This window comes from Eublepharis macularius, chromosome 1, assembly GCF_028583425.1.
Source record: "Eublepharis macularius isolate TG4126 chromosome 1, MPM_Emac_v1.0, whole genome shotgun sequence".
In the NCBI taxonomy this organism is placed as follows: Eukaryota; Metazoa; Chordata; class Lepidosauria; order Squamata; family Eublepharidae; genus Eublepharis; species Eublepharis macularius.
Window position 1 is genome coordinate 57,987,656 of NC_072790.1, and position 21,546 is coordinate 58,009,201.

At 40.4% G+C, this 21,546-nt stretch overlaps 1 protein-coding gene across 1 annotated transcript in view; it reads right to left on the reverse strand.

The window, feature by feature from the left end:
* ERICH1 (glutamate rich 1) overlaps nt 1–21,546 on the reverse strand; it is a 114,420-nt gene that overhangs the window by 69,147 nt on the left and 23,727 nt on the right. The window contains exons 2-3 of the mRNA XM_054988548.1: nt 19,940–20,074; nt 13,306–13,443 (exon numbers count right to left, since the gene is read on the reverse strand). Coding sequence (XP_054844523.1) covers nt 13,306–13,443; nt 19,940–20,074 — 273 coding nt within the window. The remainder of the gene's footprint in view (nt 1–13,305; nt 13,444–19,939; nt 20,075–21,546) is intronic.

Sequence of the window (21,546 nt, forward strand, 5' to 3'; positions counted from 1 at the left end):
TGTGTCTGCACCTAAAGAAGCCTACCCTGGATCCAAGAGATTGCAACAACTATCAACCAGTTTCAAAAGTTCAATTCTTGAGCAAGATGATTAAATGGGCGGCGACTGGACAACTTCAAGCTTTCTTGGATGAGGCAAATTGCTTAGATTCTTTCCAATCTGGTTTTAGGCCTTGTGGGACTAGATTAAATTACAGTTCTAGATTAAATTACTGCAGTGCACTCTACATGGGGCTACCCTTGAAAATTGTTTGGAAACTTCAATTGAGGCAGAATGCTGCAGCCAGGATATTGACTGGAGTTAGGGATCCCAGGTCCCCTGGTGGGAGTGGGGGATCCCCCACTTCCACCCTCTGCCCCTCGCCACCACTCACTTGGCCAGCAGGGGGGGAAGCACAGGAACAGGCCTCCTAGGAGCACTCCTGGGACAGCACAATGACATCACTTCCCAGGAGTGACATCATCGCACAGCCGTGAGAGTGCTCCTATGCTTCACAGAGGGCCGATTTGGGGCCCAAACCCACTGCAAAGCACATGCACGCTTGCACAATGTCATCACTTTCTGAAAGGAGGACTTCCAGGATGATGCAAAGGATCTGACTGCCAGATCCTTCCTCCCACCGGGAGAGTAAGGAAACCTGGCAACCCTATCTGGAGGGAATTGTAGGAACCATATTACTTCAGTCTTGATCCATCTTAACTGTCCCAGTTTCTGGGCAGTTCTGGGCACAATTCAAGGTACTAGTACTGACCTATATGGTTTATGACCAACATATTGGAAGGACTGCCTACTCCCTTATGAACTTACCTGACCACTGCGGTGACCTTTGGAGGCCTTGCTTCAGGTATCCCTGCTTTACAGAGCTGCTATAGCACAATAGAGTTAAGTGGTTTGGCTGCAAATCAGCACTCTACTGGTTCAAATCCCACTACTGCTATTAGCTCAGTAGGTGACCTTGGGTAAGCCACTCCTCTCAGCCATATTGTGGGGATCATAACTACACAAACTTGTTCACTGCTCTGGGTGAGGCACTAATCTGTCTAGAAGAGCAGTATATAAGAACAGTTGTTGTTGCTGTTGTTATATTATTATTATTATTTCTGAGATTAGATGGGTGGTTAGCTGAGAGAGAGCCTTCTTGGTTGTGGCATCAAAACTGTGGAAATCTTTCCCCTGGGAGAGTCTTCTGTTCCCTTCTGCTGCCATCTTCTGCCAGCAGGACAAGACTTTGTTTGGTTTGGTGTACTCTCAATGATCCCTCCTTCATGCACAATGTTTTAATTGTTTTTATATCTTGTTTTGGTTGATTTTAATGGTTTTATAATGTGACTTTAATATGTATGTTTTAATTTGTTAGGCATCTTGGTGGCCCTTTTGAGGGCAGAAAGGTAGGATATAAATTTTGTTAAATATAAAATAAAAAAGCAGCTACAAGGATCTTGGGTCAAGAGAAACATATCACTTCTCAACAGCACTTTTCCGCAGATGTTCATTGAGACTACCAGTGTCGACCTTTTGTTAAGAACCAAAGTTGTTTGTCTGGCATCTTAGCCAACTTTCATGAATTTTTAAAGTGTAAGTTCTTCGGAGAGAAGAACTTTTGTTATTAGTTTAGCGAGCCATTAATATTTTTAATGGAATCCCATTTCTCAGCAGTCATATCAAGGTCTTGATTTAAAGCAGCCATGCCTTCACAAAAAATTCTTCACATGTAGCATAACACATATCGAGTGTCATCTTGTTGAACAATCTAGAATTATTTGCTTTTTAAAACAAGCTTTCTCATTATTAGAAGAAAGAAAACATGTTTTTTCCATTATATTGCAGACGGACCTATTTTTTTCCCATAGCATTTTCAAAAGCATTTTCAAAAGCAAGTTGCAAGTTGCAACATACAAGCATAACACTGAACATCTTGCACAGTAACACTTACCAGTCACCTATGTGCTGCAATGGCTAGTTACACCAAAGTGCACCATGTACCTTGATCTAAAATAGCTTTTTACTGAATTGTACAGAAGTGATTAGTCTGCTGTCATTCATGGTTAATTGTGAAATGAGAATCTAATTTCTAGTTTAGATTGTGTGTTTTTTTAAAAAAATTAAAAATCAGGCAGGGCTCTGTTGTGACATCAAAACAAAGTAAGAACATGATTAATATGACTTCCCTGCTTCAGCTTTCTCTCCTTGTTCCTTCATAAGCCAGATGGTGTGCCTTAAGGGGCTTATCCTAAAGAAGTGTTTTTAAATAAATAGATAATAACAAAAATACATTGGAACAGCCAGAGTTCAAAATTAAACAGCTTGAAGTGCTGTGAAGACATCGATTTTGCTACCAGCATTTGCCAAATGATAGTTTATCTGTCGTCTGAATACTGAAAATACATTAATGCCCTTGTCAAAAGTATCAGCTAAGCTACTGAAGTGTTTGAAAAGGATGTTGTCAAAATGGCAATTCCAATTTATTCTAAACGGGGAAAAAAAGAGAGACCTTCTCTCAAGTTTTTCTTGCAACCCTGCATTCTCTTTCATTTAGAACCCCATGATATCTGTCATCTTCAAAGTGGTACCACCATTCCCACAGTTAGCCGAGTGTTTTGCAGGGTTAATTTTAATGTTACTGCTTTTCTTAAAATTTAGGGCTTGCAATTTTGTAAATGGCAGCTTTCAGAAACCTGATCTGAACTTCACAATCAACTTACAGGCATGTGATGCAGCACCGAGCGGTTTGGAATGAAATACTGATTGTGAGGAAACCAGAAGTCAGTAAATGCAGGTGCCTCGGTACTTAATACAAAACAGAACTTTATGTGCATGGCCATACACGTGCATTCCTTGGGAAATGAACATGCAGCTGATGCAGGAACACCCCAACCTAGAGCCATTTCTAAAGCCCACTCTAGTAAATTATGAGAGTGGATGCATAAGAGTCAGTTGACAAATGGGCTGGAGAAGAGCAGATGTAAACATATATGCAAATAGATTATCAATAACACTATATAATGGTTAGTTACTACACTAACATATTCTCCCTGCATTCACTGTAGAACACTGGGTAGCGGGAGGAACAATGTTGCCCAGATTAGTCCCCTTGTCCGTCCTGTCATGTGGAGAGCATCCCTACCTGTGAAAACCCTAAAAACACAAGCCCAGGAGTAGGAAGGGATTGTTTTAGGATGATTCCAATTTGGCACAATAAATGCTTGAGAAGAGAAGATGAAAGAAAGCCAAGTGCTTAACTAGCAAGTAACTTTATTACCCTATCTAATGTACAAAAAGAGGGGAGTGAAATCAAGGCAGCAAAAGAGCAAATTGCAATAGTACCATGGCAATTTATGTACAACAATTCAATAAAGCCATTCATCTTTGCACAATCTTAGTGTGTAGCAGTGTTACCTTTAAATTAAATGCCTGAACTATTAATTCAAGTTGCGTTACTCCCACAATGGCTAAACCAGAGCCAACCAACCCAGTGGAAGAAAATAAGTGAAAGATTGCCCCGAAGAGATCAAAAGGCATGGAGGGATTCAGAACGGAGTTCCTGGCCAAGCAAGGAGGCTGTGGAGAAGACTAGCTAGCAGTTAAGCAGTCTAGCCAAGAATGGGAGATGGAGAAGCTAAGAGATGAGGGAACTTCCGGAGGATTAGATATGGGAAGAAGAAAACGTACTCTGCCTGTCTGGATGGGAAGAACGGATTTCGTGTTTACAATGCTGAAATGTGGTCTGGGAGCAGGAACAGCTACAAAGCTGATTTTAGACTGACATGGGATCCAATGGGCGAGCCCTACTGTTGGCCAAATTTCTTGCAGAGTCAGGATTTGGGATGGGCCAAGATTGCAGGACTTTGTTTCCTATTGGTGGATTTGAATTTTGGGTAAACTGAGGATTACAGGCACCCAGTGGAAGTCCAAATATGGCCATACCATGTGAGGTGACAGCAGGATGATCTCAGTGGGATGAGTGAATTACTGATAAGTGAATTACTGGTTAGGGTCCATTTGATAAAGGGTGAGCAATAGTTTGAGGGCTTTCCCTAAATTACTGGAGAAGCCCATATTTAAAAGGAGGAAGGAGATCCCACTCTTAAGTTATTGGCCTGTAAACTTGAGCCATTACTTATGGCAGTGGGTAAAGTGCTCGGCAAGTCTAAATAAGGGGTGGGGATGATTACTGCTCTCCTGAAGTATTCAGGCAGCTAGGCTATTCCCTTTTAGTAGCACCTCTGGGAAATGCCTTACTTGAGAGATCCACTTTTAATATCAAAGGATTTCAAAACTGCAGCTCAAGGCAACAAGGAGCCTTGTTGTGGCATGAAATGCCACATATTTGGCCCTATGCTGAATGGGAATGTATGATAGCTTTTTTCATTGACATGGCTTGCCACAGTACCTAACCTGGATCATGGATACTGCTGAAAATGTAAATTTATTTTTATTTAACATCATTTATAGTCCATCTTTCTAACTTAGACTCAAGGTGGATTACACAATGCGAGTCAGCACAGTCAGTATTGAGGACATTGCAATAAATATGTAATGAGTATATACGTGCAAATTTAGAAGATTTTTAAAAAGCAGCAGAAATCCAATATGGAGCGAATGAAATATTAAAAACAGAGCATAAGCGATTCTATGACTGACATAGGAATTACCCAGTAGGATCATAGTTATAGCAACAGTAGTGAAGTCTATGGTCCCACCTTATCCCTTTACTGATGGGTTCCCTACGTCTATACTGCTGGATCTCTTGAGGCCACTTCCTTATAGTACAGCCCTCCTATCTGACTAAAAATCCCTCTTGAATAATTCAGTTTTGCATCATTTGCAGAAGTCCAGGAGAGTGGGAGCTTTCCTAACCTCCTCTGGTAGACCATTCCATAAAGTGGGGGAGGGGGCATTGCAGAGAATGCACATGTACGGGCAGCTTTTGATTTTGCCCATGTGCAAGGTGGCACCGGCAGAAGGCAGTACTCAGATGAGCAAAATTGTCATGGTGGAATACAAGGAGAGAGGCAGTCCCATAGATATGATGGACCCAAACCGTGAAGAGCTTTGTAGGTGATAGCCAATACTTTGAATCAGGGCTTTTTTTTCCTGGGAAAAAAGGTGGTGGAACTCAGTGGGTTGCCCTCGGAGAAAATGCTCACATGGCCGGTGGCCCCGCCCCCTGATCTCCAGACAGAGGGGAGTTTAGATTGCCTCTGTCTGGAGATCAGGGGGCGGGGCCACTGGCCATGTGACCATTTTCAAGAGGTTCCAGAACTCCGTTCCACCGCGTTCTAGCTGAAAAAAAGCCCTGCTTTGAATTGAGCTCAGTAACTGATAGGAGTGACTGTAGAATGGGAATAATATTCATAGTCCTCCTAATTCCCAATATTAGCTGAGCTGTAGCATCCTGCACCAACTCTGAGTTAACTTAGAGGGAGACCTATGTACAGCACGTTACAGTAGTCAAGTCTTGATGTTACCATGGCATGGATGCAGGTGGCCAGATCAGCTGTGTTGAGGTAGGGGGCCATCTTCCAGGCTAGACCGAGTTTGTGGAAAGCACTTTTTTGCAGCTGCCTTAATTTGCTTTTCTGGCAGTAGTGCTGGATCCAATATAACTGCTAGGCTCTTAGCTGAGTCTGCAAGAGTCAGATGAACTCCACTGAAAGTGAGGAGTACAACGGCAAAGGGCAAGCAAGGCAGTTATGGGATTCCAGAATTTGTTTACTCATCTAGATACAAGAAAAAGTAGCACAACTCTACATCAATGCTACAATGTGAGTCAGAAGCCATGCCAAAGCAAGACTTTGCCAAGATAAAACTGAAGGCTTTTTACTTCTAAACATGAAACATCCACTCATAGGGATACATATTTAATGAAGCTCCAGGGGAAAAAGTAGCCAAGTTAATATTACTTATCCTTCAAAAAAATGAAGGTGAAGCATAGAAACATTCAGAAAAAATGATAGATTTTTGCCCAAGTATATTTTATAGTTTTTTTCCTTTTACAACCTTTTCCTTGAGGAGTTTGTCATAAATCAAAATGTTCAATCTGTCTAGGCCAGGAGTTCCCAAGTTTCTTAAACCTGGGGCCACTATTGAAGCTCTAAGAAGATGTAATAGATGATCTTACAAAATGGCAGCCAAGAGGGTGCAGCTAACCACAAAATGAGTGTCATGGTGTTTGGGCCAATCACAAAATGTCGGGAAGTTCCAAACCAAGTGTCATATAAATGAGGTAAGGCAAGAACATCTGGAAGAGGTGGGATGACAGATATAGTGACCCAGGCAGAGCTGGCAATTTCGATGGCTGTTTACACTTTTTTATTGGACCAGAGGAAATGCAGGGCTTTGGGGGTCCAGAACCTTAAGTGCAGAACGGGGAGCTTATTTTGGAACCTACAAGGGCTGAACTCTAAAAAGATGGTGTTCCTTTGTCTTTATAGGTGTGTGTGCACGCACGCGCATGCACACGCTCATCTGCATGAACTGGCAAGAGCCTATGATGGACTCATCTACTATCCTCTACAACTGGAGCTGGCATGAAGAAATGGTAAGTTCCTCTTAGCTAGTAACTGTTTTTGATCTTTATTTTCATTGGCCTGTAACTTTAATCTTTGCCTGTATTCCCACAGAACTGTGTTTTGCAGTAATAAAGTTATTTAGTTAAAGATCACTGCCTCGATTTTCCTTGCACACCAAAGCTGCAAGACAGTGCTACCTCATATCCTTTGGGGTAGCTGTGCCGAGGTACGAGAAGCGAACATCTAGGCATGGTGGCACTCTACACAGAGAGACTTCAGCACCTACCTCGCAAGATCATTTGAAGGAAATGACCACATGTTTCCCAAGTGGGGCAACATACCAGTGAGAGACAGGTCTAGGATGTTGGGGCAAGAAGCATATCCTACAATAGAGGCAGCTGTTTTGTTGGGTAAGTATTGTTGCAGAGTAGAAATTATTTGCACAGCAGATAAAGAATCACAGACATGTGTGTTCAGCTTCTAGAACAAATGTTTACTACATATAGAAAAAATAGGGTACATTGGAGATAACATAAAGAAGAGCTAACTTAGTTCCTACATTCTTACATCCTGACAATCTAAAGTTAACAGTCTAACTAACTGGAGAGCAATGGCATCCAGAGAAGAGAAAAGTATGCCAATTGCCCCCCAATAAAACTGGTCAGCCAATAATCAATCCTAAAGCTGTTAATTAACCACGCAACTCCACTTTTACCCTGATGGGAAGAACAACTCGACATCTAAGTGGTCTCATGCAAACTAGTTATCTCTAACTAAACACAAGTTAATTCTTTCATGACTGAAGAGAATGACACTTGTAAAAATCCCAACAACCCCTTCTCAAGTGTTAGCAGCTGAAGTCAAGGTTCATCTTATCTCGCAGGTACTCGAACTTCACTTTCATGAGTGGCTTGGCGAGAATGTCAGCAACCATCTCTTCTGAAGGGCAGTACTTGAGAGCCAATTATTCCTTGTTGCTGCATCTCCCGAACAGAGTGATATCTGACAGCAATATGCTTGCTTCTTGCCTGGATGTTTTCACTCTTGGATAATGCAATGCAATCTTGGTTGTTTTCAAATAGAATTATTGGTTTAGGTTTATCCACACCAAAGTCCTTTAGTAAACTGATGATTCACTCACAGGCTCGTGCAACAAATGCGTATTTGGCCTCAGTGGTGGACTTGGCAATTAAAGTTTGTTTCTGGCTTGTCCAGCTGATCAGGCTTTTCCCATAAAAGAATAGATATCTACTGGTTGATTTGTGGTCAACTTGGTTTTCACCCCAATTAGCGTCCATGTATCCAACCAGCCTTGGGTTGTTACAAGCTGGAATCTTCAGTTTCAGCTGTTCCTAAGAGATATCTGATAAGTCTTTTGACAGCATTCATGTTGTAGTGGTTGGGTGAATTTGTTTTTCTGCATAGGATTCTAACTGCTGAAAGTATGTCAGATCTTGACACTGTACTCAGGTAGAGAAGTTTGCCAATTGCTTCTCTGTATTGTTGATTACTTTCAAGTAGCATTCTATCTGTGGTTTGAGATAAGTGGGTTCAAGTGGTGTGCTTACCCCTTTGGCACCCTGCATTCCCAGAAATTCCGCAAGATCTTTGATTTTGTGTTTCTGGTTTAGGAGGAAACTCCCATTTTCTGTTCTCTCAATTTGTATTCCAAGGTAATGTTTTAATTCTCCTAGCTGTTTCACTTTCACATCTTTGTTTAGTTCTTCAGCACTTTACTTTGCACGCTTTCTGTTTTCACAGCACAGGATCAAGTCATCCACAAATACAAGAATATACTCAAACTGTTCATTCTTTAGTCTTGAAAACAGGCAAGGCTCTGCCTTTCCTTGTTGAAATCCTTGTTTTTTCAGTAGTTCAGACAGCTTTTCATTCCATGATCTCACAGCTTGGTGCAAACCATAGAGACTTTTGTTGAGTTTACATACAAGGTTCTTTTTTCCTTTCCTTTTGAATCCATCTGGCTGTGTCATATAAATCTCCTCAGTTAAGTCTCCACTGAGAAATGCAGTTTTGATATCTAGATGTTCAGTGTGCATCCCTCTTGATGCTGCTATACTTAGCAGGGTCCTGATTGATGTGTACTTCACAACCAGTGCAAAGGTTTCAGTGAAGTCAGTTCCAGTTTTCTCGGTAAACCCTTTGGCCACTAGGCGGGCTTTGCATTTGTCAATGCTTCCATCAGTGTTGTATTTCACCTTGAACACCCATTTGCATCCAATAGCCTTCCTTCCAAGTGGCAACTCAGTGAGTTTCCATGTTTGGTTGCTTTGTAAGGATTCAAATTCCTCATGTGCAGCTTCCATCTATTTGTTTCTCTCATGAGTAGGCATTTCTGCCATCTCTTTCCAGCATGAGGGTTCACACACAGGTTGCACACTTGCACAGAAGTCAAATCTCTGTGGTGGTACTCCTTTGTTGATTCTTTGTGAATGTCTCACAGTGGTCTCAGTATTATCTGGCCTCTCCTACTCCCCCTTCTGATTCCAGGGTTTCTGCCTCGCTTTCTGATAGTGGAGCCTCTTCTTGGTGCTCCTTCTGCAGGTTGGCATCCTAGGCAGGTGGCCTTGTAGCCAAATCAGTAAAAGAGATCTCTTCAGCTTCTTGACTGGCTTTCACTGTGGAGCCCTTTTGCTCAGGAGCTTGGAAAATGTTACTTTCATCAAAGTCAACCACGTTGCTTATTTTAACTGAGAATATTTCAGGATTCATGATTCTAAATCCCTTTCCATTGGGTGCATACCCAACAAGAACTCCCAATTCTGCCGTGGGGTCCAGTTTTCCCCTTTTCTCTTTGGGCAAATGGGCATATGCTTTAGCCCCAAAAAGTCTGAGATGTTTGAATCCTCCCTTTCTTCCAAACCACACCTCAAATGGAGTCTTTCCTGTAGCCTTTGATGGCAATCTATTATAGAGATAGGCTGCTGTAGTTACAGACTCTGCCCAGCAGGTGTCAGGCAGACCAGCCTGAAATAATAAGCAAAGACCCATTTCCAATAGACTTCTATTAAATCACTCAGCAACACCATTTTGTTGAGTACAGTAAACAACACTTGTCTCATGCATTATCCCTTCCTCCTCTAGGAACCTTTGGAGCTCACTGCCACAATATTCAGTTCTATTGTCGGTGAACAACACCTCTGGAACTTTGTTAAATTTATTTCCCATGATGGCTACATAATTTCTGAACTTATCCAGCACTTGACTCTTAGATTTCAGTACATATACAAATGCATATCTTGTTGTAGCATCTAGAAAACTTACAACATTTTTATGTCCTCCAAGAGAAGTTTTAATTGGTCCAATCAAGTCTGAATGCACTTTTTGCATTGGCTTTTCAACAGGCTTGCTTTGTTTTCTGCTGTATTTGGGGGCAGTCCCCTTAGCCTTAACACAAACTGAACAACCATTCTTCATATGGCCACAACAACTTCAATTCCGCAATCTTTCAACAACTTTTGAATAGAGTCAATATTTCTATGGCCTAGCCTGTGGTGCCAGGTGGAGAGACAGTCAGTGTGCTGGCATTCATTTAATTTGGCTTGACACACTGGTAGACTAAAGTTAATGGTCTAACAACTGGAGAGCAATGGCATCCTGAGAAGAGGAAAAAATGTCAATTGTCCCCCAATAAAACTGCTCAGCCAATAATCCTAGAGCTGTTCATTAAGCATGCAACTTTCCTTTTACCCTGGCGGGGAGAACATCTAGCTGGTCTCATGCAAACTAGTTATCTCTAACTAAACACAAACAAATTAGCTATTTCATGATTGAAGAGAATGATACTTGAAAAATCCCAACATGTTTCCACACACACAAGCCCCTCTAGGCTTTTCTGAAGCACCTTCCGCTCCAGTGAGGTAAAGGATAGCCAGCACTGGCTCTTTGTTTTGAGGAAGAGAGACTTTGAGGAAAATGGACATGGGCAACAGGCAACACACTGGTGGGTACCATAGTGCCTAGATCACCTATACCATGGGTCAATCATATAAACTGGGAAAGGAATAATGGAATAATGTGTCATCTACTGCCTTATCCTGTCATATTTTGCTGCAGACAAATTAATACTCTTAGCTTTAAGACCTAAATACTGAACAGTTTTACATACAGAACATTTATTTGCCTCATTAGTTTTCATCTGTTCCTTGTAGCAGTCACCTCGGTCATATTGTATTCCCTGAGACAAATCAGTTCAAACTTTTAGTGCCTGAGTCCTGGTCCCGCTCCACTAATTCTGTGAGTTACCAATCTACACTACAGAGTTACTGTTTTTACTTTCAGATGGGTAGTCGCGTTGGTCTGCATTAGAAGAACAAGATTTGAGTCCAATTACATCTTAGAGATCAACTAGGTTTCTAAGGTATGAACAGATCTGACAAAGGGAGCTTTGACTCCTGAAACATCATACCCTGGAAATCTAGTTGGTCTCCAAGGTGCAATTGGACTCGGATCTTGATTTTACTTTAGTTCCTTGGGGTTTTAAACATATTGATTTTTCAAGTATAATAATAACTGTGCTGTGCTTATGTACTGGTCTTCTAGACAGATTAGTGTCCCACTTAGAGTGGTGAACAAGGTCAGCATTGTTACTATCCCCACAATACAGCTGGAGAGCTGGGGCTGAGAGGAATGGCTTACCCAAGGCCACCTGCTGAGCTCATGGCAGTAGTGAGATTTCAACCAGCAGAGTGTTGATTTGCAACCTGCCACTCAACCACTATGGTACAGAAGCTCCTAACTAGTATTTTACTTCTATTGCTATTGTAAATCCTAGATATTTAGACAGAAATACCTTATGGAGATTTTAAAACAAATAAATATATGAAGATGCTTTCCAGAAAATTGCATTCTACATAGCAGCAATACGCCTAATGGTAATGAAATATGTCACACTTATTCCAAAATGCCACTTTGATCACTAAAACTCAGGAGCACCTGCAAACAGGTTGCCTAATACTTCACAGTTCCCTTAAGATGATGTTACTAAGCAGGTCCTAAGCAGTGTAGCTCAAAGGTCCAGTACGCCTCCCTTCTCATAAGTTCCTTATTAAGGTCCCTAAATCTCTCTTTTTTGATGACCTGTAAAACCGAGAATCTAAATTGTCTGCTAGACTGCTTAGGACCTTTTGGTCTGAATACTCTCATTGACTATTCAGGGTTTGTATAGCAACATCAACTTAAGCTATAGCTGTTAATAATTTGGGAATTGTACCTGTGTAAGTCATTGGAGCTGTGTAAAAGAGAACATGTAGCTTTAAGATTTTATCTCATGATTTATGTTAAATACTCTGCTCAGAGAGCATTCCCACACCAGCTTTTGACCAAGCATGAGATGCGGTCGTGAAATTTGTCAGCTGGAATTGAGTGAGTAAACACACACTGAGTATTATGTTCTATAAAGGTGGTAGATAGGGGATATTATGTTTTTGATGTTTCTTACAGAGAAGTAATTCCCGTGAACAAGAGGGCAGTGAAACAGGAAGGCATCCGGAATCCTGTCGGGATATTATCACCATTTGCTTTCAACCCGCTTCTGTGGGGATCATCATTCAAGCAATTTCCACCACAAAAGAAACCATACTAGGACTAATTATGGTGGTTTGTGTTTATGGACTGGTTAATTTGTAATTGGAGGAGGGAGATAATCCTCATCATTTTCATCCTGCAATTGTGGGGATCACCATTCAAGTAATTTCCACCACAAACGAAACTACACCAGGATCCATTATGGTGTTTTGTGTTTATGGACTGGTTTATCTGTAATTGGAGGAGAGTTGTATCTATCCTTACAGTTCTGTTGCATGCCAAATACAGGCATATTTTGTGTTTATATATTACAGTATCTTGATTTGGTGTTTTTACACCTGATATAAACAGCGGTTAAATTGGTTTACTTTTCCATACGGGGACATTTGTCTTTTTTGGTAACTCGACCCGTATTTGCCGTTTGTTATTTCGTTATCATTACAATGCAGCAAGTCAATAAGCACTAGCCAATAAATTTAAATGGTTTGTGTATCAGCAAAAGAATGCTAGCAAAGTCAGCATAAATACTAATAAAATGCAACATCTATTATTTTTATACAAAATATATTGTGAATATCCTACAGTTCTAGAAGCCACACGAGCAGCATGCCAGACTCGCACCAAAACAATCCACCAACCCAAATGTCAGTATCATGTACCGCAATCTACCAGATGCTGGACAACCTATTTGTTAATATTATCAGCCGTATTGATTTGGAAATAAGAGCAGATTCAAGTGGTATTGTCTGTACTCTCACACATACACATATAGGGAACTCTTGTGTTTAAAAAGCACAAGATCATATCTCCCTGCATGGCACCATTACCACATCAGAAAGAAGGATACACTATATAAGCCTCATGTTTGTATGTGAGACATTACTATATAGTCAGAGAACTTCCAAACAAGCAGGCCTACATCCAAATCTGAGACTATACACTCGTGGAAACAAAGCAGCCCTCAAAATGGCTCTGGTTTCAAAAATTACAATGTTTTTGAATTAAGTGGACTTGAGGACCTCAGCACTATAGAGGAAGGGGTATTTCTATTAAACGTTACCTTTTCTAAAATGGCAAGAGTTATTCCAGCCAAAGATGGCCGAGGTTTGGCAAAATCTTATCAGATGCACCACAGCTCAATGTACACCCCTGTAAATTGGGACAATTCTACAAAAAAATCCCCCACCCACTTCACGTTTTCAGATCTAAACAGTGGCTTCTGGCAAAACTGTGAATCTCAATATACTACCTGAAGTATTGCTGTCATTGTCATCCTTACTCTCAGAGTTGTCATAATTCACTTCACTGTTAGCAACTGGTACATAATCTTCAGGAGGAGGATTTACTGTGTACATTTTTCTCGGAGGCAGAATCATCCTCTCTTTACCTAGAAGATAATAAGAGAACACTGAGATAAACATGCCCTTCTTAAGAAGCTAAACTACATGTTACGTTGGAGATCCAGGATTAGATCTCCCAATGTATTTTTTTTAAATGTTACTGCTTAAAAACAGTTGGGAGTGGAGGTTGATTCGGACTGCAGTCATGATGCAGATGATGAAGTGCTTAAACCCTTTCCTACCATACTGTTTCCCCAATAAAAATTGCACTCTCCTCACAGATACTGGGCTTGGATTGTATCTTCCATATAACATGCAGTTCTGTCCTGGCTCGTATCCAGAAATTTTGTAGTGAAGGGAACTAAAAGGTACCAAAGGAGGAGAGAGTAATTCTAAGCAACAAGGACCTAGTTATTGATAGCCTATATTCTAAGTTATTTAATTGTGTTTAATATTAATAAAACTTATTTTAAAAAAGGAATTAGTGTTTTCTGGTTATACCAATGTCATTGTATCCATTGGCTAAAATTAATAAGAGAGGAAGGTTTTTACTGAGCAACAGCACAGAATATTGTCTCCACATTTCCCCACATTACCTCCACATTCCCCATATCCCTCCACATTACCTGAAAATCCTAAAGGATTTTCATTTAAATAAAGAAAGCTGAAAATTCAGGAAAAAGGACTTGAATATCCTACATCCTGTTGCCAAAATGCACTCATACCATTAGGCAGAAGATTTAAAAATCTGTAGCTATTCAGAAATGTAATATAGTTCAAATGAAGTCTACTCCAATAATGATTGCTTTGATCAAGAATTCACAGTAGGTCATCTCCCAGTTAGTGAGTACATAGACTGCTGATATCTTAGAAAATCCTTCTCAAAATTTTCTATAGGAAATTGCAAAAGTTTGGGCACAGCTTCTTTTGCTCAGCCAAAGAAACAAAGCCATTTCCAATTTATTTTTGACAATATCAAAGCACAAATTTTCTCCCTACTTCTACCTAAAATAGTTTTAGACACTATTTAAAATTCTTCACTCCAGAGGTTAACAAAGAGGGGAAAATTCAATAAAATACAAACTGATTAATCATGCAATCTGAAAACAATGACATCAAGCCAAAATTAATTGAAACTATTCCATGACTTCATCTCCCTAAATTCATGCTCAAACCATCAGGTCTTGGGGCTAATTTCTCCTACCACTGTTGATTAATAATGAAATGTTAATCAAATGTTAGAATTAATAAGAAGCAAATGTGAAAGTTTGTAAAGGGGTTAGAATCTATTGGGACAGTACTGCGTGCTTTCAGAAATGCATCATTCTAAGATGCTTCGTTTCCTACAGGCAGTCTCATTCAAAAGCAAAACACATTTACAAAAAAGAAAACTGTTCAAATCCTAAACTACCTTCTCCAAACTTCTGACAGGTAAGGTTTACTCTTTCTCAAGTGAAACTTTTATTCATTTGCAATAGTAAGAAGTATCCACGCTTATGGGGGTCCGTCTTATGCATTTATTTTAGCATACAGATCTGGGAATGGCTTTCCTGGGGGCAAGGTAATCTCTGCATCAGGAAGCATTCAATCACACAATGCACAAACATGGCACTGCCCTATTCCCAACAGGAGACGACTAGAAAAAGAAGGAAAAGACAACACAGAAAGCGAGCAACTTCCTGTAGAAGTAGGGTTGCCAGCTCCAAGTTGGGAAATTCCTGGAGATCTAGGGGGTGAAACCTGGAGAAAGTGGGGTTTGGGGAGAGAAAGGATCTTGGAATGGCATAATTCCATAGACTTCACCCCCAAAGTAGCCATTTTCTCCAGGTGAACTGATCTCTGTGGCCTGGAGACCAGCTGTAATTCCAGGAGATCTCCAGCCACTACCTGGAGGCTGGCAACCCTATGTAGAAGAGAACTTTGGGCTGTAAGAAGTTGTACATTCATTTGTTTTTCATGGCACAGGGTATTACTGCCCTGAACAATAATAGGAAAATATGTGGTTTCTGCTCCTTTAAACCACGTACACAAAGCACCCAGGGAAAACCAATTTTCTTTTTAGAAAAACTGTTTCTAATGCTCATGGTGCTGGTAACTTGAACACATGAAAGAAAGCTTCCAAAAGGCTGTAAAAGAAAGCTCCTGAAAGGCTCTCAAAGAAATTCTTGTTTTTGTTCTTTTAGGAAATGATTTTAAACAGTTGGCTACACTTGCATGTAGAATATGCCTACGTTTACAGGCTGTTGCTCAGATCTTCTAATCCAATTAAGCAAGGTTTGCATGCTGTTATCAGGACAATCAATCAAAAGCCAAGCATCTCTTTTCAAGATGATTTACTTGATAGTATTACTAATGTTTTCGAATCTTTCGAATACAAAACACAGTATTATTTTATCTGACTAATACTGGGGCTCCTGGAGACCTTAAAACATGGGCAATATCTGTTCCACCCCGTTTTGGAACCAAATGAATAAAGGGATGAATTGTTATCATTCTAGATCTCCAGAGAAGATTGGTTGCTGACATTTGGGAAGGGCTAAAAGGCCTACCAGACATTAAAAGTTAACAATAGTCCATTGATTCAAATGAAGAAAGCGTGGCCTTAGAACATTATTCATAACCAACTATCATATTGAAAGTTATATCATGTTAACAGAATCAACCAACAGAATACAAATTTGTGATGGGAAGGCATTTAAAATGTCATATTCTGCTCTGCAATGTAATAATTACAGTCTGCTGCTCTCCCTTTCCACAGTAATTAACTGCTAAAAGGAATTGTTTAATCAGTTTGCAAAGTTGTTTATTCCATTATTGCACTGCCAAAGGTTCTCTTATGAATATGTATAGGAAATAGTTGCCTTCCTTGCCAAGGTATCATTGATCAATCCTCAGATTCAGAGCAATTTTCAAACAGTTTTAATGAGTAAAAAGCAGCATTTTAGCAATAAAATGTGTCAACATTATCTAATACTAAAAACAACAGTATTACTGAAGTAGTGAGAAAGTACTTCTGAGATGCTCTCAAAACAAAGGAATCCAAAAGTACAAGTCAAAATCAGAACTAGATTCTGTAATAAATATCACCCAAGAAGGGGTGGGGGGGGAATGCCATCCTTAGATTTCTGCTTTTGAGCAATTCTGAATGTTAGATTATCTTATAATAAATTACAGTTCTTCCATCTAGAAGTATAACTTGGGAAATAATGATTAATAAAGGAAGAACATCACCTTTACTACCAGAGTATAACATTTGATAAAGTAAGGTGGGGCGCAGAAAAACTGAAGAACAGGGAGTCCAGAGGAGAAGGATATTTAATCCTTTCCAGTAAATGACTCCTTCTCCCTCGTTCAAGGAAGTTTTTCACTTGCCAGGCATACTTCCAGAGCCTTATTGGAGGAGTGACTGTAAACAGAAATGAGTGAGGGCAAAAAGTACACCTCCTACCACTAGTGATCTGTCCTTCCTTCAGCCAATTCATCAGTCTTAACACAGAGGATTAGAACCCTACATTTGCCTCCGATGCACCGTTCAATGCACTGAAGTCTCCTTGACACTGCTGCATGAACTTTTCAGCAGACTCTTTGGTATTTCTTCTCCTGGGCAGCACTAGCTGCCTTGAGCCTTATGGCTTTCAGGTGTCAAGAGAAGACAATTGTTCATTCAAATGTGCTTTGATCCCTTTTCAAAAACGTTTATTCCTTTGATAAAGACCAAGAACAGTTTTGGCCATTAATATGTAAATACAGGAAGTGTGATTCACTCTTTCATGATTCTAGCACTCCCACTTACCATAAACTGCACAGATTAAGACTAGCACTAAAGTTTGGGGACACCAGCTCTGCAAAGTAGTCACATGTTCAGGTGGCCCTGACCAGCTTGCGAGGGAAAGGAGCTCTTTAACCCTTGCTCTTCAGCTGATCGGGAGAAGTCCCCTCCACCTGCTGAAGAGTAGGGGTTAAAAGAGCTCCTTTCTGCCTGGAAAGCTGTGGGAAAGAAACTCTTTAATCCCTGCTCTTCAACTAGTTGGGGAAGCCTCAAACGGGCCTTAAACTTTAGCTGAGAGGAGGGGGATTCCCCTCTCCCAGCTGAAGCCTTCATTCCTCCCTCCCTCCCTTTCTCTTTCCTTCTTTCCATGTGTTTCCTTCCTCCTTTCCATGTCTTTCCTTGTTTCCCTCCCTCCCTCCCTCCTTTTCTTTCTTTCTTTCCTTCCATGTCTTTCCTTCTTTCTTTTCCTTCCCTCCTCCCTTCCTTCCTCTTTCCTTCTTTCCATGTCTTTCCTTCTTTCTTCCCTTCTTTCCTTTCCTTCCTTCCGCCTTCCCTCCTTTCCTTTCTCTTTCCTTCTTTCCATGTCTTTCCTTCTTTGCCTTCCTTTCTCCCGGGGGGGGGGGGGTCACACCATGCACAATGATGTCACTACCTGGAAGCGATGACATCAGTGGTGCTGGGAACTCGTGCGCGTGTGCTTTGCACGTGTGTTGTGACAGGGGTGCCACCTCCTGCCAGGAGTTGCCCTAGGTGAAAGTTCCCCCACCTCTTTCCCCAGAAAAAAAGCCCTGGGGGACACATTCTGTAAGATGTTTCTTTTATGGTGGAACTGATTACTGTATGTCACTTTGAAAGAGTCACTTGGACAGGTAAAAAGGAAGAAGAATGTTTCAAATATCAAAATCAAAACATTAGTATTGCATGTAGATCTAGGAAATGCAGCAGTAACACTTTCCATGTTAACGTCTTATCCTAGGAAGTGATGAAACAAGATTTGAAACTAAACCTAAAAATTGTCTGTCAGTAACCAACGAAGCTAAATTAGTCTACAGGTATACATCAGATTTTGTGTTGGATGACAGCCAAATAGTTAAGTATGTTTAAGTCCACTGAAATAAATGGGTTTGAGTGCACTTCTCAGTATCAAATGGTTACATCATGTTAAACCAAAAGGGAGGTGATGGTTAGATCCCATTTAATTAGATGTTAACAACAACAACAAAAACAACAACAACATTCGATTTATATACTGCCCTTCAGGACAACATAATGCCCACTCAGAGCGGTTTACAAAGTATGTAACTAAGACTACAAAATAAAGAGTAGAGGGAGAAACAATATTAAACTGTCTTTGATAAGTTGGAGAACCCATAATCAAAACATCTCATATCCAAAATATTACTCTAAATCAGCTACAATATAAATTGTGCAATTAAATCTCTCTGGAAAGTGGCAGAGCATACAATATTGTGTTTTATATATATACACGTATGTGATGTGTTTGGTTAGATCAAATAGTTGTATTGATCTCCTACATGTGATGTCCCCCAGGATTACAATATCAGACACTGTGGCTGAATCCACACGTCCCAGCGTTGCACTAAATTTCCGGAAGTATAGCGTCTTTCTAGTGCAATTTCTGACTTGTGGCACGATGAGTCAGAAATCACGCTAGAAAGACACTACACTTCCGGAAGTTTAACGCAAACTTCTGGAAGTTCAGCGCAACGCCAGGACGTGCAGATTCAGCCTGTATCCAATCTAGAAATACCAGGCGCAACTGGCAGTGGAATGGAACTAGAATAGTAATAATAACAATAACATTCGATTTATATATTGCCCTTCAGGACAACTTAACGAACTCAGAGTGGTTTACAAAGTGTGGTATTATTATTCTCATTACAATCACCCTGTGAGGTGGGTAGAGCTGAGAGAGCTCCAAGGTCACCCAGCTGGCTTCAAACAGAGGAGTGGGGAATCAAACCCAGTTCTCCAGATTAGAGTCCTGCCACTCTTAACCACTACACCAAGGTTACTCTCCTCTTTATCCATAAGCATGGCTGGACTAGAGTCAAAAGGAGAATGCCATCAAACTATGCCTGCCCTTCTTTCTCGGCTAAACTTTAAAAAGAAATAATTGGGAGTCAAAAATTCCTGTCTATCAATCCTTTATCAAGGACTGTATATTGTAACTGACAGGTTGTTTTTCTAAAGCGCTGCATTAATCAGCAATTATTTTTGTTTGTTTTGCAATTAGGCAGATGATGGTTGAATATTTAAGGCAGCCAGCTTTTTTTGTTTGAATTATTCTATATTTGCTTGTCCTTCCCTTTCAAGGGTTCTGAAAAGATATGTCTTAGAGCAGAACCACAAGTGACAAAAGGCACAGATTGGACACTTGTCTGCTTCCCTCAAGTTTTGATGGGAAATGTAGGCAGCTTGGCGGAATGTTGGACAAGTGACAGTTGAAAAGTCCATTGGACAGCAGTCAGAGAGCGAAGCTGCAAGACCAGGATGCCTACATTTCCCATCAAAACTTGAGGGAAGCAGACAAGTGTCCAATCTGTGCCTTTTTTCACTTGTGGTTCTGCTCTTATTGTCCAAGTACCTCCTGTTTATCATTTTCTATAAGAATAAATATGAATACAAAGGGCTTCCTTTTGTTTCACTTCATGCAATAGCCTTGTCAAGAAAATTAATCCAGTAAGCGTTGCCATTCAAATCAGAGGGTCCCTCAATCTGCAGACATTATTACCTGATAAACAGGGACTTACTTACTTCTGATGCTTTGGTAGAACCTTCTTGCTCTGAAACTGGGCTTTGTAGGACACTGCTCCCTTCTGTGCTTGAAATGGCAACGTCCGGAGGAGGGGCAGGAAAGAGCTTCTCCAACACCTTTCGTCTGAACACTAAAAGTGATCAGTAAAACAGTTTTATGCAGTGTGGCTGATTATCTAAAGACTTCATTTTCACAGTCTAGATTCTCATGACATTTCTCTAGTTCAAAGAGAATAAAACCTTGGCTATCAGACTTCTCAGGATCCCTGCATGTCCGGTGTTCATGGGACAGCATTATACTGTGGACTGACCCAACATACATTTACCCTATACCAATGGTACTGATTTTTGAAAATGCAATTCTTTTTCAGGGAAATAGGCTGCTCTTAGGCATACAATCATTCAAAATAGGGTGGGTCACACCATAAAGACTACTGAGCTAAAAGCTCCTCTTCAGGTTGAGCATCACTTATCAATATTCCATTTACTTGAGTGCCACCCTTACTCTCAACTAGCTCAAAGTCTTTCCATGGCTTATTATGAAAGCCACTTGGTGACACTTGCATTCATCGACTGTGTTCACTGATGATGGGTATGACAGCAGCTAATATAGTATGTTGTACAGGAAAAAGCCAAAAGCAAGGAATTTCTCTGCCAACATTTCAAAAAATAACACTACTATTTGACCCACAACTAGAAAATGTCAAGGCTTTTTAAAATGTGCAACCATAAACATACTGTACAATTCCAAGAAAAGATGTTCCTAAACAACATTTAATGTAGCTCAAAAATTCAAATACTGCAAAAAATTTATTATGTTATACAGCTCAAGATTCTTCGAAAGCCCAGGTACAAAGACACTTCCCACAGACACCACTGCTATGCTCCACAAAAAGCTTGTTTCCAAAGATTAAGAAAATCATTCTAGAATACATTCTAGAACATTCTAGATCATTCTAGAACACATCATGTGAAACTGCCAATGTTACTGTAAGACGGCAGAAAGCCATTTTAACAGGGATGTTATTGGGGCAAAACTACATGAAAATTTGTGTCTGGGCTTTTTATTTCTTAAGTTTTTCATATCCCTCCTTCTAAGAAGATCAAGATGGGTAGCTGTGTTAGTCTGTCTGTAGCAGCAGAAAAGAGAAGGAGCCCAGTAGCACCTATATGACTAACAAAATTTGTGGTAGGGTATGAGCTTTTGTGAGTCATGGCTCACTTCTTCAGATACGCTAGAATGTGAGACCATCTGTCCTTATATCTAGGAGAGTGGAGTGATTATAGAGTGCTCTTAGTTTCCTACTCCTAAGTAATCACTATTGGAGTTTGTTATACCTCTTGTGTGGAGACGGAATATCACACTATTCTCTGCATTCATACTGTTACGTTCTCCTTTTGGAAGATTTTCTCCCACTCCCAATGTAAATGTTGACTCTAAGCAACAAAGCATGCAGGTACACAAATACACAGGAGAGTTGTATCAGTGCATGCTCTGAGCACAAATTGCAATCACATACCCCTGTGCAGTTTCCTTTAAAGAAGCCCAAGAAAACAAGCTCGTCCCCCAAGGAAAGTAACTATTAATCGCCATATGGTAAGA